General features: G+C 39.8%; 1 protein-coding gene across 1 annotated transcript in view; it reads left to right on the top strand.

Annotated features, from left to right (window-relative positions):
- The first annotated feature begins 2,689 nt into the window (after positions 1-2,689).
- The window catches only part of klhl24a (kelch-like family member 24a), a 31,244-nt gene continuing 16,454 nt past the window's right edge, over positions 2,690-17,479 (top strand). Inside the window, exons 1-4 of the mRNA XM_062428884.1 lie at positions 2,690-2,901; positions 4,377-4,492; positions 4,608-5,452; positions 7,747-7,931. Coding sequence (XP_062284868.1) covers positions 4,418-4,492; positions 4,608-5,452; positions 7,747-7,931 — 1,105 coding nt within the window. The 5' untranslated portion in view covers positions 2,690-2,901; positions 4,377-4,417. The remainder of the gene's footprint in view (positions 2,902-4,376; positions 4,493-4,607; positions 5,453-7,746; positions 7,932-17,479) is intronic.

The following is a 17,479-nucleotide window of genomic DNA, read 5'->3' as shown; positions in this document are numbered from 1 at the left end:
TAAATTATGACAAATGTATGTCTTATTGTTGAGGCATCAAAGCAGTATTTTAAAGATAAATCATTCATGCCAAATATGTACTTTATCATCATTTTGTAATGTAAAAGCCAACACGAACTTGCTCTGCACTGTGTTTTCTGACCAGAGTCACAAAGCACTTAACTCCATTTTCCTTCAAGGACTTGTTTGTCTATAACTGGATGTCCAGGGAGATCATTAACAAATGGCTAATTGACTCGGGACTAGCGAAGAGGAAAGAGCCCCTTCCCTCCTTAACGAAGGTCTGGTAAATAATGGTGAGTCAGATGGATTTATTTCTGTTTCTTCCATCTGCAACTTGTGCAACTTAACAGCAGAGGCTCTGTTGAGCAGAGGCTGAGATATCAAGTGTTGTTTTGAGTATCGATACAAGAACCAAAAAGGTTTCATCTCATGTAAGATCCCACTCTGCACATGAGCACTCTGCTTAGTGTATGCACTCTGTTTCTGTACTGCTGTTGTGTGCGATCAACTTGTTAATTCAGAGAATTAACAGAATAAAAATGTGTATTTACCACTAAAAACTGTCTTGTGTTTAACTATATGTTCAAGTGACAGAAGAAAGTGGAAGGAAATGTGTGTTTGGAGATTAATTTATTAATAATAACATATGTAGTCAGAAGCAAATGATTGATGATGCATGCACTCTATAAATCATAGTATATTATTTACTTCTACATAATATTAGCCTGGTGATTCTGAACTTGGTGTTGCTAGGCATTAGATTAAAGCCAAATTTTATGGTATTGCCCATCTCTCATTTTTACATCTGCAGGCAGAAAATAAAAATCACAATAATTTCTGTATTGACAGATTTGCACATACGTGTTTACTCTTGGGAACATTTGCTGTCACATGGTTTTGTTTTGCTGAACTCCTACAGCAGACACCTGGGGCCTGTTTCAGGAAGCAGGTTTAACTGACTGAGTTAAAACTTTAACTCTAGGTTGACTGACTCTGAGCTGTTGGGTTTCAGAACAGGTGATAACAGTTAGTTCAATCAACTCTGACTCAAAGTAACTCTGAGTGAAGCTCGTGCATGAGGAGATTCCAATCCATCAATGGAACACAGGTAACATGATTCACCATGGCAACAGGTGAAACAAAGGGCTCAGTCCTCTTACTTCTCCCCAGTGGAGTTAGAAATATTAATGAATGCATGCAGATAATGAGTATATATTTAATAAAAAGCAATACAGTAACAGCAGCAAAAGAACATGAGCTGGAGTGGCAGACAATTACTAACAGTCAATGTGTGAGTATTAATTTAAAAAAAAAAAACGTTAGTCTCGAGTGGTCCACTTATTCAACATTTATATTCTGTGTATGTATGTGCGTGGCACATTTAATATTCATGCAGACCCCACCAGCTACACCACTTGGCTATCAATACCCTTCAAATATTGCTTGTCCACGATGTGTCATACAGACGATACGAAGGCTGAGAATATTGTTCAGATAAATGATCGATTGTACAGAAAAATGGAAACACTCAAACAACATCATCAGAGAATGATAAAACATCCCAGCGGGGTCTGATCACCCTCTGACGGAGATTTCTGCTTTGTATTTGTGCTTCAGTATTAACTGACTCTTGAAGAAAATTACACACCATGTCTGACAGCTCGTTCAGTCTGCAGGCTTCAACTAAAAAGGAAGAGAAACTCAGGGTTAGTTAAAGAAAACCTGCCAACGAGCAGGTCAGTTTCACGGAGTATGTTGCCAGGGTAACTGACACAGAGTTAAGCTGAACTGGCTTTGTGAAACCAGAGTTTCCTTGAACTTTGAGTCAACTTTATCAGAGTTTTCACTAAACGCTTTCTGAAACAGGCCCCTGCACACCAGCAGCACCCCCCCCCCCTTCCCCTTGACTTTGACAAAAAGAGCACTGTGTGTATCTCTGATCAGTATTCTAGAAGCCTTGTGTCCTAAACAAGTACATCATATTTGAGAGAAATATGATGATATGATGTGTAAAGGGGACAGTTCTCTTCAGTAGGCTACTGGTAACAACACACAGTGTAAAACTGGATAGTGATGCCTATTTCACGGAACTTAGTTGGGAACTCTCAGAAATATTTTGCAACTGGGTAGGCTAAGGAAGTTGTGACATCCTTTGTTCCTCCAAAACTCCTCCTTCTTCCTCACCTGAAAAAAGCGTGCCGATCATCCTGTTTTCACGTGTCTATAGGATCACATCATACTTACAACTTTAAAATGAACACGATTATGTCTCATGTTTTCGTTTTTAATCGTATCTCTATGTATGTCAATGTGCCCATCGTTGAAATCCTAAAGTTGGTCATAAAGTGTTTTTAATGGCGGTAATTTACGATGAATATTGTAGTAAGAACTGTTCATACAAATAAAGCTATAACTGACGTTTCCTTGCGTGTATTGCTCAACTGCTGTCACAGCTTGTTATGAACTTTTTCTCCCCTGAAAGTTGCGTTTGTTTGCAAACAAAGGACAGCCACGTGGAGAACTTCAGGCGCTTGGGAAGTGATGTTTTTCATTGAGCTAAAAGTTAAACGGGGACTTGTTGTCTGAACTACGTTAACCAGAATGCACCAGTAACTCCAGCAGAGAGGGCGCAGTGATGTTTTTTTTCTTCTCCTGACAAGTATATATAGCTTCAGTGTTTACAGTTAGCTAGTTAGAGCTCTTTGTTTTTGTCATCACCCCAAAGTCAAAATGTCCTGGCTGGGTAACAGTCTACGTTGTGTCCCATAGCTATTCGAGGACAGATATTGTAAAGGATACTAATCAACTTTTTCAGACAACAGATTTATTTTCCTCAGTACTTTTTTTGTTTTTTCCCCCTCCGCTTGTAACTGAAGAGGAAGGAGACTTCTGCCTAAGGTAACCTTTTTTTCCTCTGTAAACAAGGATGTTGACAATGCGTATGGGTGTTGAATCTTTATTAATGACTTGCTTTTTCGTGTGAAATTGTGACAGTAACGTTATAACTTACTGAGTAAAGTCAACGTTGTCAAGAACTAACGGTTGGCATTTCAAGTCTCGTTTGTCCAATAAAACAAAGCTAACTCTCTTTTCTGCTTAGTGAAAGTTAACCACCTGTTCATATAACGTTATATTCATCATTATTACTTGATTAATACATTTTTCTCTTGGTATTCTTAGTATTTTTTTACCGAACAAAAAAACACAAACCTTATTGTTAGCATCATTTTGTATTTAAAGAAATCATTAAGACAATTTAAACAGAAAGCAATCAAATTACTTGTATTTATTTTGTTTTGCATTTGTGTGTGTGTGTGTGTTATTGTACATTATTTTCTAATTATGTTTAATTTTATTGAATTCCTAATTCCTATTTGTTTCTGAATCACAGAGTAGGCTAAACATGCTTTGATAAATCTTTCACGCATAAGGACACCTCTGACTAAACCTGTCCTCAAGTCCACAGAACCTCAAGGAGGTGCTGCGCATGAATAGGTTGAATCTGTTGTGCCTGAGCCAAAGTTAAAAATAACTTGTAATAAGTGATCTCACTGGAGTAAAGGCCAAGCACTGCTAGATTTAACAGGGCTAATGGCCATAGATAAGAGATTCTAGTGTTATGATGAAATATCATCAAGGTTTTTTGAATTTGCGTATCCTGCATATATACACGGTCTTTGTGGATGTGAACAAAGCACAACTCATGGGGCAGCTTTGTAGTACTATGAGTAACCTACTCCTTCTGAAAGAGATGTTGAAATACTTCAGGTGCATTTAAAACACAAAATATGCCTCGAGGTTATCAGAAGCCAGGACTTAACACTTGTTGTTCAAATAATGATTGTATAGTGTCTCATAGCATCCCTGCCCCCACTCTCTTTCAAAACAAACCTGACTGACATGTAGGTTGGTTCACCAACCGTTGCTCAACCTCTCTCCCGCCCGTGCCTCTTTCTTTCTCCTGAGTCCATTGTGTGGTAGAGTGGCAGTAATGAGCAAGAGGAGGTGTCATGCAAATTTTTGTGGCACTCAGATTTCATTCCTTGAAAACTAGTTTTCCTCAACCCTGATGCAAGAACCCTGATTGCCCCATGGGGTTTGAGAAAAAAGTGTTTGGGACTCAAATGTTTTTGCCAACTTCTGTACACATGATTTGTGGCTTTGCTGTGGGAGTGCTTTGTTTGCCTGTTCTCAATTTGTACGACAGAGATCCAATTAGGTTTCTATTTATGACTTCATGACCTTTACCAGGCAGCCCCCTGATGCCATATTTGAAAGGATGCAACTTATGATATTAGTAAATAATACCATCTAATATGTCATGGAAACACACTCTTTATAATACCACTGTACTACTTTCTCATCATCTTCAGGTCGTCCTAAAGTTAAGAGGTCTACATTGAAAGAAGCAGCCATGGTGTTGATTCTGGGCAGACGGATGAACAGGGAGGACTCTGGGATCAGAGACTCACCAGCTGTCAAACGCAAGGTGCAGCTAAACAAACATATATTTTGTTTTTGATATGTTTTATATTTCACAACATTTGTAATAACTGGTGAAACTTCCACTTTTGGCCTTTTTTTTATACATGTTCTCTCCTTAGGTGTTTGAGGTTGACTCCAAAACGTTAGCCAGCCAGGATGTGTTGGACTTCTGTTCTGGCTCATCCCACTCAGAGGGCATCCTGCAGGTATTCAATGAGTTTCGTGACTGCCGCCTGTTCACTGACGTGGTCATCAGCGTGCAGGGCCGCGAGTTCCCCTGCCATCGTGCTGTGCTCTCTGCCTGCTCTTCCTACTTCAGAGCCATGTTTTGCAATGATCACCGCGAGAGCCGGGAGATGCTGGTGGAGATCAACGGCATCCTGGCTGAGGCGATGGACTCCTTCCTCACCTATGTTTACACCGGCCGCGCTAAGATCACCACTGAGAATGTCCAGTTCCTCTTCGAGACCTCCAGCCTCTTCCAGATCTCCACACTGCGTGACGCCTGTGCAAAGTTCCTGGAGGACCAGCTTGACCCTTGCAACTGCCTGGGCATCCAGCGCTTCGCCGATGCTCATTCCCTTAAGCAGCTAGCCAGCCGCTGCCGCAGTTATGCCCTGGCCAATTTCTCAGAGGTGGGTCAGCATGAGGAGTTCATTGACCTACGCAGGGAAGAGCTGGAAGAGTACATCTGCAGCGATGAGCTATCCGTCGGTAAGGAAGAGGTGGTGTTTGAGGCGGTGATGCGATGGGTGTACCACAGTGTGGAGCACAGGAAGCCCTTGCTGAAAGCCCTGCTGCACCATGTGCGCCTGCCCCTTCTGCACCCCAACTACTTTGTCCAGACGGTGGAAGGAGACCTGCTAATCCAGAACGCTCCAGAGTGCTACCAGCTCCTCCATGAGGCCAGGCGCTATCACGTGCTAGGAAATGAAATGATGTCACCCAGGACCCGTCCACGCAGGTAACTGAAATGTTGGTTTACTGGTTATACTTTCTGTGAGGAAGGTAACAGATAATCTCTCCAAGATGTTAACTCTAAGAAGAAACAGACACTAGTTAATCACTCAGTTTATCATGTCCAGCATACTTGGCTCACGGAAGAGGTAGGACTCGTTAGTCTGATTAAAGACTGACAGTATGTACTGTGCTGCAGTCACATGGGTTATGAATGACTTATTTCTGCTGCCTTATTCCAACAATTATTTTATATTGCGGAAGAAAACAGATTTGGTTTGATCTTTTTTTCAATCTTAATCTTGTTGTGTTCAAATGCTTATTTCCACTGTGATGACAACAGAGGTTAGAGTTACTTAATAATAATAATAATAATAATAATAATAATAATAATAATAATGCATTATATTTAAAGGCGCCTTTCAAAGCACTCAAGGACACCTTACAAGGCACATAAAACACGACAACAGTACATCAAACAATACAAATCCGGTAAATTTTAGTGCAAAGATAAAGAAATAAATATGAATGTGATTATAAAGTGCATCAGTGCAACAAATAAGCAAGAACGTGATTGCATAGTTAGTGTGAGACAGAGTATGCCACTCTGAATAGGTGCGTTTTCAGGTGGGATTTAAAGGTGGAAACAGAGTCCGAAGTGCAAATGTTTGGTGGGAGAGAGTTCCAAAGGCGGGGGGCAGATCGGCTAAAAGCTCTTGACCCCATGGTAGTTGGCAGATGGGGCAAAGAGCTGGTTGGCGGAGGAGGATCGGAGAGTTCGGGAGGGTGTGTAGATGTGAATCAGTTCCGAGAGAAATTTGCCTTTATCTAGTTGCTTTATGCCTTATATTTACAACTTGAGGTTACAACTTACGCATGAACTTGATCTGATGACCTGGCAGTGTTGTTGTTGTTGTATGTGTGTGTGCGTGTGAGTGTGTGAGACACAAGGAGTGTTATTGTGCTTAACAGACAAGTGTGTCATTGACCGAGCTTTGTTTTGTGGTTCTATTTTGAAATGGAAATGATAATGAAGGAGGAAGGACATGTTCGTACACAGACTGGTTGGTTGGGGAGAAGAAAAAAAAAGATGTGACGCGAGAAACAGCAATCAGGAAATGTTGAGTCTTGTTATCATACCAGCAGTGTAACTCACCTGAAGTGTTTGAGTTCTTAATGTCCCCGCGATTTCACTTTATACCTACACTGTTACTATTATTAATGCCATTATTTCTGCTGTGTTTTGTTTGATGTCATAATATATTATTTGTTAAAGGACAAAGGCTGCTGCTGATTGAACCTCATGAATGAGGTACAAAAAAGACCATATGGTAGCCTGCTGTACCGCAAACAAGAGTGCAGCTGCTCCTCTGAGTTTAACCTGCTTTTAGGATAAACTGGAACAGTGCCAGTTGTCAGTTATTAAGGCTGTGACGTGACGTGTATTTCAGGTGTATTGTGTCAGTATCCAGGCAGATCTTTTCAGATGCACAAGCCAGGCAGGCAGTTTGTACCCGCACTGTTGGCTTCGTTTGCCCTTAGGGCCAGATCCTCTCCTGCTCAAAACAGATGCCAGATTCTCTCCTTTCTGGGTCTACACTAGGGCCTCTGTTTTCTTGGGAAGCCACTAAAATCTAATCAATCACATATATGCGTGCATAGACTCGTAAAGCTAAATGGCTCCTGGGATAAAGCACCTCATATATGTATATGTGAAATAGTCTCACTTTCCTACCTATATTTGACCTATATTCTATCGCGTGCAAAGTAAAGAACAGGGAAATGTGGGGCACACTTTGACAGTGTGGCCTAGAACATACAGGATTTAGGATTTCTTTATATGGAATAAACCACAAGTAGTATTTATCTGGCATCAGTATTTCAGAATGGTACAATAAGAAAAGGAGCTGTAGTTTGCTCCACTGTAGGAAATGTGGTCATATCAACGGCATGTGTTTTGAGCGGCCAAATAGGAAAGCTTTGTGATCCTGGAAATTCAGTTAAACGGAAGCCTCAAGTGTGTTTTTGTTGTACCTTAGATTGACACCTCTTTACCACCTCTAAGATAAATGAAGCTGTTCCTGTTCAAACCACACACAAATGTCTACCCTCGAATTATGTGTTGACGTTTATACGTCTTCATGGCACTGTGTATGTCTACAACTATAAAGTACTTTAATTATACGTCATGTCTGTAATCTGTGGAGTACCTTTTTATTTCCAGTCATGTTGTTACTCTCCCTCCATCTTTGATGTTATGTCACTCCGTCTGGCTGACCATCCTCATTTCCCTCTGTGCAGGTCGACCGGCTACTCTGAAGTGATTGTGGTGGTGGGGGGTTGTGAGAGGGTAGGCGGCTTCAACCTGCCCTACACTGAATGCTATGATCCAGTAACTGGAGAGTGGAAATCACTGGCCAAACTGCCTGAGTTCACCAAGTCAGAGTATGCTGTTTGCGCCCTCCGCAACGACATCCTGGTGTCAGGTAAGAACGACTCTGCTTACATAATTATGTTGTGGCTCTAATTAACACCTGCAAGCTGCCAAATACAGGTATCCATTAATTACGGTAGATAATAATAATTATTATTATATTATTAGCCAATTTAGAACTATTTACTAAATGTCACTAAATATTTCTGTAGTTGGTTAAGCTCCTTTTCTCATCATAGAAATTGATCATTGACACATAGTTAGTGTCATTTCAGAAAACCTTAACTTTAAAATCCTCAAGTCAATTTCAAGCTATGGTCCAATACTATTTTACCTTTTTTGTAACTTCATGTATTTTTGTAACCTCATGTACAAAAGTTCAATTTCTCTCATTTACCATATGATTGTACCTCCCCCAAAAAATCACATGCACACACGTACACTCTTAAGGGACATATTCAGTGTCTCTCTTTGCTTGACTTGCCATGTAATCCCCCAGTGGAGTGGCAGGAAAGGCTGTAGTGGCGGTTTGCCTGGTGTTATTTTTACAGCCACAGTCTGTTTGAGTTGAAGGAAAATATGAGAGCAACATCTGGATGCACTCTCCAGGCTCAGTGCTGGAAGAGCCCTTTATTGGCCAACTCGAGCTTTCTTTCTCTTCCTATTGGCCAGCCATCAGGGTCACCACCTTTCCCATTGGCTCAGCTTCCTATGATGTCCCGTGTATGACTATTTGATTTTAGAATGTGCCAATAAGTTGCGGTAGGATTAGTTTAAATGAACCTAAATATGAGACATTATCGCTATCATGTCCTCCTGTCATGGCTGCTGCATTTTTTTTAACTTAATGTGGGCCAAGTGTGGTGTAATCCTCCTTTGGTGAAAAACAGACCTAAATTAAACAAGACATTAGTATTACATCATTCATCTCGACTACACAGAAGTTCAAATGTGCCTTCTAGGATAGTTCATGCTCAAACATGCTTAAAAGCTGCAAAAAATGACGGGACAGAAACGGCAGTTGAAAGATGTAGGGAAAGGAGAAAAAAAGGAAACATATATAAAAAAAAGAATGTTCTTCCCTTTCAGCCAAGAGTGTGCAGTGTTTATTCTCTTACTGGGCCAAGTCCTCACGTGTGTGCTATCAATCTACTCTCAAGCACTGCCTGGAAAAGTCAACACACCCCTCCGCCCGTGTCTCTGTCTCATACATATACACAGACATTGCGTTATTGCATATTTTGATCCTCATTGACCTTATTTTTGTTACCCTGTCAGTCTTGATATATTTATTTATTTATTTTTTTGAACCGTCTGTTTATTGAGTTTTACATATTACAAAAACAATAGCAATAGTGTTCTGATTACAGATCTAAATACAATATACCCCAGAACAGATACCACCCCCCACCCCCCCGGCACCCAGCTCCAACAGATGGACATGCATAGGTAAAAGTAAATTAAGGACAAACGAAAGAAAAAAAAAAATAATAATAATAATAATGATGATGATGATAGAGGAAGAGAAAAGATAGGTAAATAAATAAGCAAATGAATAAATTAATGTATGAATAGATAAAAATAAATAAATAATAACAGTTGTAATACTCAAAATAAATAAATAAATAAATAGACTAATAAGATCAATAGGGAAACATAGATATGAGTTGGCAGGTAGTAGGAAATATAAATCAATAAAAAATAATTAAACAAGTTAGTAATAATAAAGAATATATAATAACAATACAAAAAATATATACACATACACATATATATATAAAAAGTGAATTAGTAAAAAATATATATAAATATACAAAAATATATAATAACAATACAAAAAATATATACACATACACACACATACCCACATATATATATATATATATATAAAAAGTGAATTAGTAAAAAATAATAATTAAAAAAAAAAAAAAACACAGGCTCAGCATTGCAGTAGCTACTCAGTTCACAGTGATCGGACATCTTGTGCTGTTAACATAAGACAGAAAGGGATTCCAGGTCTTCTCAAATAAGACATCCTTTCCAATCAGAGTCAGTCTAATTTTTTCTAATTTAAGAAAATAAAGCACATCCTTAACCCAATTTGTATAGGTAGGTGGGACTGGGGATTTCCATTTTAGCAATATCAACCTCCTGGCCAGCAGAGTTGTGAATGCTATTAAATCCTTTTTAGCTGGGGAAAAAGTAGGAGGGAAAGGCCATACACCAAATAGGGCAGTTAAGGCATTGGGAGTCACATCCCTTTCAGTTATTTTGGATAAAGTACTAAAGATTTCAGACCAAAATCTAGTCAGAGAAGAGCAGCTCCAAAACATGTGAGAGTAATTTGCTGTGGCTTGTTGACATCGATCACATAGTGGAGACACTGTATCGAACATTTTTGCGAGCCGGGCTTTAGTGTAGTGGGCTCGATGAAGGATTCGACATTGCATAAAGCTGTGACCAGCACATATTGAAGACTTATGTACTCTGCGCAAAATCTCTTCCCAAACATCATCAACAATCACCTCTCCCAAGTCTGTCTCCCAAACTGTTTTAAGTACAACAGAAGAGCCTGGACAAAGACTATAAATATTTGAATAAATAGAGGAGATTGCCCCCTTTAATGAAGAGAGAGGCTTCAGAAAAGTCTCAAAGTCTGAAGACTTGGGAAGAGTGGGGAACCCTGGGAATGAGCCACGGACAAAATTTCGGACTTGGAGGTATCTAAAAAAATGTTCTTTAGGAAGCAAAAATGTATTTACCAATTGTTGAAAAGAAGCAAAAATAGAATTAACATACAGGTCTCTAATAGTTTTTATGCCCAGCCTAGCCCATATAGAGAAGGGGCTATCCAATAACGATGGGGGAAAAATAGGATTTGCTGCAAGTGGAGCCTCAGTTGAAAGAGTTTGAAGGCCAAAATGACGTCTAAACTGAGTCCATATTTTAATGCTGGAGGCAACTATCACATTCTTAGTGTGACCAGAAGTAGAAAAAGACAAGGGCGAATACAGTAACGCTTTCAATGACGCCGGCTGAACTGAGTTTGCTTCCAAAATCAACCATGATGGGGGGACCTCAACATCTCCATACTTAACCCAATAGTTCAGATTTCTAATGTTTGTTGCCCAATAATAGTAAAGGAGGTTTGGTAACACCATTCCGCCCAAAGCTTTGGGCCTCTGTAAAACTTGTAGACGCAACCTAGGAGTTTTCTTGTTCCAAATAAAATCTAAAATAAGACTGTCTACTTTACGGAAAAAGGAAAGAGGAAGGAAGATAGGAATGCATTGGAATAAATATAAAAAGCGCGGGAAGATGTTCATTTTAATTGCATTGATTCTGGCAGCTATGGAGAGATTTAGTAGGGACCATCGCTCAAAATCTTGCTTAATTTTTGTGAGCAGAGACAGGAAATTTTCCTTATAGAGATTAACCAATGTTTTGGCAACATAAACTCCAAGATAAACAAAGCCAGCGTCCGTTACCTTAAATGGTAAATTTTGAAGCTGAAGTGAATTATCGATTACCTCTCCATTAACAGTAAGCATTTCACTTTTACTAAGATTAAGTTTATATCCAGAGAATCTACTAAATTTGTCTAGGACTGAAAGGGCTGCAGGAATAGAACGTGACAGAGTAGACAAAAGCAACAGAAGATCATCCGCATACAGCGCCACCTTCAGCTCTACACCATTTCTGGTTATACCACATATATCAGGATGAGACCGCAAAGCAATTGACAGAGGCTCCATCACAATAGCAAATAAGAGCGGACTCAACGGGCAACCCTGTCTTGTAGAACGATGTAAGCGAAAGTATTCCGAATTTGTGCCATTTGTCCTGACCATGGCCTGAGGAGAGGCATATAATAATTTCCCCAGAATAAAAAAAAGATAATCCCACTCTACTCTGTCAAATGCCTTCTCGGCATCCAGAGCTATCAGAGCTTCTGGGAGAGCATTTGAAGGAGGATTATAGACCACATTAAACACCCTTCTAAGGTTAAAAAAGGAGTGTCTATTACGTATAAAACCCGGTTTGGTCCAAAGATATAATTGAAGGTAAGACAACTTCTAAGCGTCGGGCTAATAACTTGGACAATAATTTGAAATCGACATTCAGTAAACTAATGGGTCGATATGAACCACATGAAAGTGGGTCTTTACCTTTCTTTAGAAGCAGAGAAATGCAAGCCTGATTTAGGGTGTGGGGAAGTGTGCCTGAATTATAAGACTCAGTGAACATCTCTAACAGGTGTGGGGCCAGTTGTTTCCAGAATGTTTTATAAAACTCGGCTGGAAAGCCATCTGGGCCTGGACTTTTACCACTTTGTAATGATTTAACTGCCGCCTCAAGTTCAACTGCTGTGATAGGACGTTCCAGTTCCTCAGCTGCAACTCGATCCAGATTGGGAGTGTTAAACCTATCAAAGAAGGAGATCATATCCGCACAAGTATTAGGACAATCAGATGAATATAGTAATTTGTAGAATTCCATAAAGGTTTTATTGATTTCCAAAGGGTCAGATGTTACGCCCGAGCCAGTCTCAATTTGAGGAATTAACTGAGATGCAGAAATTTGACGTAGTCGATGGGCCAAGAGTTTACTCGTCTTGTCACCCTGTTCATAAAATTTGGATCTTGATTGTAATAAAAGTTCAGTAGTATGCTGCGACATGATAAGATCATATTCAGCTTGTAAAGTCATCCGCTCCTTATAAGTATCTGGTAGTTTTGAGACTGCATATAAAGAATCTAAGAGTGCGATGCGTTGAGAAAGCTTGGCTAACTTCTCTTTTCTAGATTTTCTCCGATGAGCCTTATAAGAAATGATCTCCCCTCTGATAAAAGCTTTCATTGTTTCCCACAACCCTGAGGCTGTTACTTCTGGAGTTTTGTTGACCTGAAAAAAGAAATCCAACTGCTCTGCAACAAATTTAATAAAGTCTGTATCTAAGAGCAAATGTGTATCCAGGCGCCATGGTGGTCTTGTATTAACAAACTTCTGAAAATAAACATTCATAGAAATGGAGGCATGGTCCGAAACCACAATTGAATCGTATTTGCAGCCGGAAATGGAGGATAACAATTTGTTATTCACTAAAAAAAAATCAATTCGTGTATAGGTACGGTGAATGTGAGAGAAAAAAGAGTATTCCCTCCTATCCGGATTGAAAAAACGCCAAGGGTCAACAACATTAAACTCTTTCATAAAGGCTTGAATCACTTTGGTCGACTTGGACTGAGTAGCTGAGGTTGGGGAAGAACGATCTAAGGATGGATTCATCCAGCAGTTAAAGTCTCCACCTAAAATTAAATCATACATGGACAAGTCAGGTAGCATTGCGAAAACCTGTCTAAAAAAAGACTCATCATCCCAGTTGGGGGCGTAAACATTAGCAAGAGTCACTTTTACATCAAAAATGTGTCCTATGACAGCTATAAACCTGCCATCAGAATCAGAGATCGTTTTAACATGAACAAAAGGAATATCTCTATGTAAAAGAATAGCAACGCCTCTTGATCTACTGGAAAATGAGGAATGAAATATTTTCCCGACCCAGCTCTTCTTCAGTCTAACACTATCTATCTCTTTTAAATGGGTTTCCTGCAAGTATATAATATGAGCATCCAGGTGGCGCAAGTAGTGCAGCACCTTACTACGCTTAATTGGATTATTTAGACCCTTACAGTTTAAACTTACAAATCTAACCTCTCCACCCACACTGGATAGTGTTCTTTTAACCTGGGCCATTAAAGGACAAAGAATTCACTATGTAAAAAGAAAAAAGGAGAAAAACAAAACAAACACAAACAAACAAACAAACAAAAAAAAACCCTCTCAATACATCTGGAAAAGTAGCGTAGGTGCCAGTCATTACCCCGAAAAAACACGAACAACCCCCCCAGATTCGAACAAACCTCCTCACTTAGCAGAAGCATCCAAACAGTGATGCGTGCTACTTCACCCCACATTGAAATAAAACCTGTCGTTATCTGCTGCTTAACCGTGCTACTAAACGACCTCAGGGAGTGTGGATATGTGCTGTCCCAAAATAAAAATAAAAATAAAATAAAAAGGTGCCATGTATTATAATGAAGAAAAAAAAAGAAAAGAAAAAGAAAAACTGATTCAAAAGCACTGCATCAGTCAAAAACATCCTCATAAGTAGAGACTGACAGAGAGAAATATGACAATAGAAATAAAAATGAGCGCCAATATACTCTATAAGTGGAGCAATAAAAATTTACAGACAGTTCACCATACTATAGTCAGTCCCTGGATAAGATAACAGCAGAATAGATGCTAAATACAAACCGAGCCAACAAGCGCTGGAGGATTTCAGAGTCAGTCACTCTCCGGGCTGGGATTCTTCTTGAGTCTCTTGTTGACGAACTCCAGGGCCTGGTCCGGGTTTTCAAATCTGTAGGTCTGGCTGTCGGACATGGTGATGTGTAGAGTCATTAATAGTTCCACTTTGCAGGGAGACTTTTTCTTGCAGTGGTTTAAGAGCAGTCGCCACCTCCTTCGTAACTAGCTCTGATATGATTGACTCGAATTTTGTCACAATTTCAGTTTGTTGGTCGTCCATCATTACCTTGATGCTGCGTAGCATCTCTTCATTAGCACTCGGCCTCTCAGGTAATTCGGGCTCCTGTTGCGGCCTGTTTCGCAGACTCATCGGTAGACTCATTTTTCACCCGGCCGCTCGACAAAAATGCAGGTTTGGCTCTCAAGATGCAGGGCTCCTAAAAACCACTTGGTCACCTCGAAGTTGCGGACAGTGGACAAACTTAAAATGATATTAAAACTATATTATAATCACATTCCCGAGGAGCGACCGAAAAACACGTCCTACATCGTTCGCGTCTTGGCCACCTACTCAGTCTTGATATATTTAACCTTCTTTAATTAACATTATTTTTCACTTGCACTCTCTCCACTACATTCCCACATCTGTCTGTCTGTCTCTGTCTGTCTCTCTAACTGGGAACAAGTGTAAATACCTTTGTGGGCCTCCAGTCTCAAGCATAGCTGCAGTAAGCTGTGGTCTTAAATAGGATGTGCCTCAGATGGATATACATAACTTCTTAGGTCTGTCTGTCCCAGCATGGAGACTTGGGCTGCTGCTGTCTCACATCTAAGCAGCCACTTTTTTTACATGGGTATGCTGGATAAATAGCTGGAGGCTTTGAGTACTTCAGGTTACTGTCAGCATGATCTCAATTATAATTTAGTAGCATAACATAAAAAGCCAAAAAAGTTGTAGCATTAATTTGAAAAAGTACTGGTAGATTAAGTATTGAACAATGACCTAAGGAAATGTCTCAGTCTTTACCTTTGGAAGACATTACATACAAACTCAAATACAAAAAATATAGATTTCAAATTGTGGGGGACATTATAAACTATGTTAGGGACAAGGGTATGTCCCATATGTTGGATAAGTCTGGGGGAACATAATACCCATTATAATAATGGTTATTTAAGCACCTGTTGAGCTGATGATTGTAGCGCATCTAACTGATGATGAATATTTTGGTATTTTAAAAGTGTCCATTGTAATGTCCCCCCTCGGGTGTTTACTTTGTCTCCTTTTTAAAATTCATACAATATTGTTTGTCCATTAGTATGTACTGTATGTATCAGCTACATGTTTATCAGTAATAAAAATATCACAAGATAAATTTGGTTTAATGTTACAACATGAAATAAATCTGTCTCTACTGTAGGTAATTATAGACATTTTGGTAATGTGTTAGTGAGTAGCAAGACACATGCACTGACCTCATATTACAGAACTTGCATGCCATAGTCACATTTGGCCTGACTTCTCTAATTTCCTCCTTAGACAACAGGGATTTGTATAACAAGCTGAACTGGATCATTAGCATTAGTAGTAAAACTACACATAACAATAAGCAATGATAACGTGTCAGGGAGTTGTCACACAAATCATATTGGGACCTCCTCAAGTCGCTGCCTCTGGTTCCTAAGAACAGTGATTAGCAGCAGTGGACCTCCCCATCTGAGCTGGTTGGACCTGACCAACTGATTGTTTGGTGAGACAAGACCACGTCTCTGCAGGTAGTAGTTTTTTTAAATAGACCTCTAGGATTACAAGGCTCTCTTTGAAGTGGCACTTCCTCTGTCAACTTGTTCCTTTCATGCAAATCTTTTAAAACGGAAGACGCAAGAGTAGCAGACTGTCTGGCTCTTTCAATATCCATCAGATAATCCAATACATGTTGTAACTAAATTCCCTTCCTTCAAGGATTAAGGATGTAGCCCGGGCAAAAAAGTGCATAAATATGTTAAATAGTTGGTGATAGATACATGGATAAATAGGATTTGATAAAAGGTTAAAAAGAGTGAAATACATATATTTCATTGTTTGGTAAAATCTCAAGTTCATGTGTTAAAAAATGTTAAAAATGCTATATGTGTTTTATTTTATTTCATTTGATAAAAAGCTGTTTACTTCTACGGTACCCTTTCTAAAGAAATGCTTTCTTTTGACATGAGGTGTATTTTATTTAGAAGGATGGGTGGTGTGTGCGTTAATGCGGGAGACAGGAAGGAAAGAAAATTAACAGGAGGATACAGTAGTGTTTTTGGCGGTGTGGACGTCTGAAGTTGTGAAGAAAACAGTTTGTACAGTATGTGTATTAGTTAACCGGATAATCTGTAAAAGTACATTTTATTGAGAGTTACTGAGAACGTCTGCCCGACGTTTTGCAACCTAGTAACCTGTTACGTCGCTCGTTAGTCAAGTGAGCGGGTTTGTAAAGTGGAGAGACTGCAGGCTAAGTTAACTGAGCTAACCCAGCTCGACATCCTAGCCTTGTGGACAGTTTCCGACCGGGAGACAACGGACAACCACCAGATAGCGCTCCGAGCCATCGAGGAGGCTCAGAGTTCCTCTGGCAACGTTGGATATCCACCCAAACTCTGTGAGTGTGTCCTCCTGCTGTCTCCAGCTTCCTGGACAGACAGCTGTGAACTGTTATTTTCCCTGGATGGCCACATAACTCCTGAAAAAGGTACCTACAGTTAATTTATTTTCTGCTCAGCTGAGAGTGAAGTGACTACTGAGTTTTTGGTCTCAACGAACACAAGCAGTGATACAGGCCTGCAACAATTTTATTTTATTAGGGCCCGAGCACTGACAAGTCAGTGAGGGACCTATTGCTATTGCCAGGATTCTTATTATTATTTTTCACGCTCTTGTGCCGCCACTTTAGGCGCATTTTTGGCGGCCTGAACATACATGAAAACTCATGAAATTCTGCACACACGTCGCAGCTGGTGAAAATTTATTTAATTTAACGTGATTGGACGCAAGCGTGGTAAGGGGACTCGCTAGCGCCCCCACACGTCGGGTCATGTGACCACAAATCTTCTCGGATCTGCATGAAATTTACATATGTCATAGGTCTCATCGGATCATTGGGAAATTCATTTTGTGGAATTTTTTTACCAAACAGGAAGTCACCCACGCGGCGTGGCGTGCACCGATTTTCATTTTTCGAACACCGCTTTGAGGACTTTATGATGTTCACAGAATCATGAAACCTGCCACGTAGGTTTAAAATC

The sequence above is a fragment of the Scomber scombrus genome, chromosome 11 (genome assembly GCF_963691925.1).
Source record: "Scomber scombrus chromosome 11, fScoSco1.1, whole genome shotgun sequence".
Classification (NCBI taxonomy): Eukaryota; Metazoa; Chordata; class Actinopteri; order Scombriformes; family Scombridae; genus Scomber; species Scomber scombrus.
The sequence above is the reverse complement of the archived record's forward strand: the minus strand, read 5'-3'. Positions and strand labels throughout refer to the sequence as shown.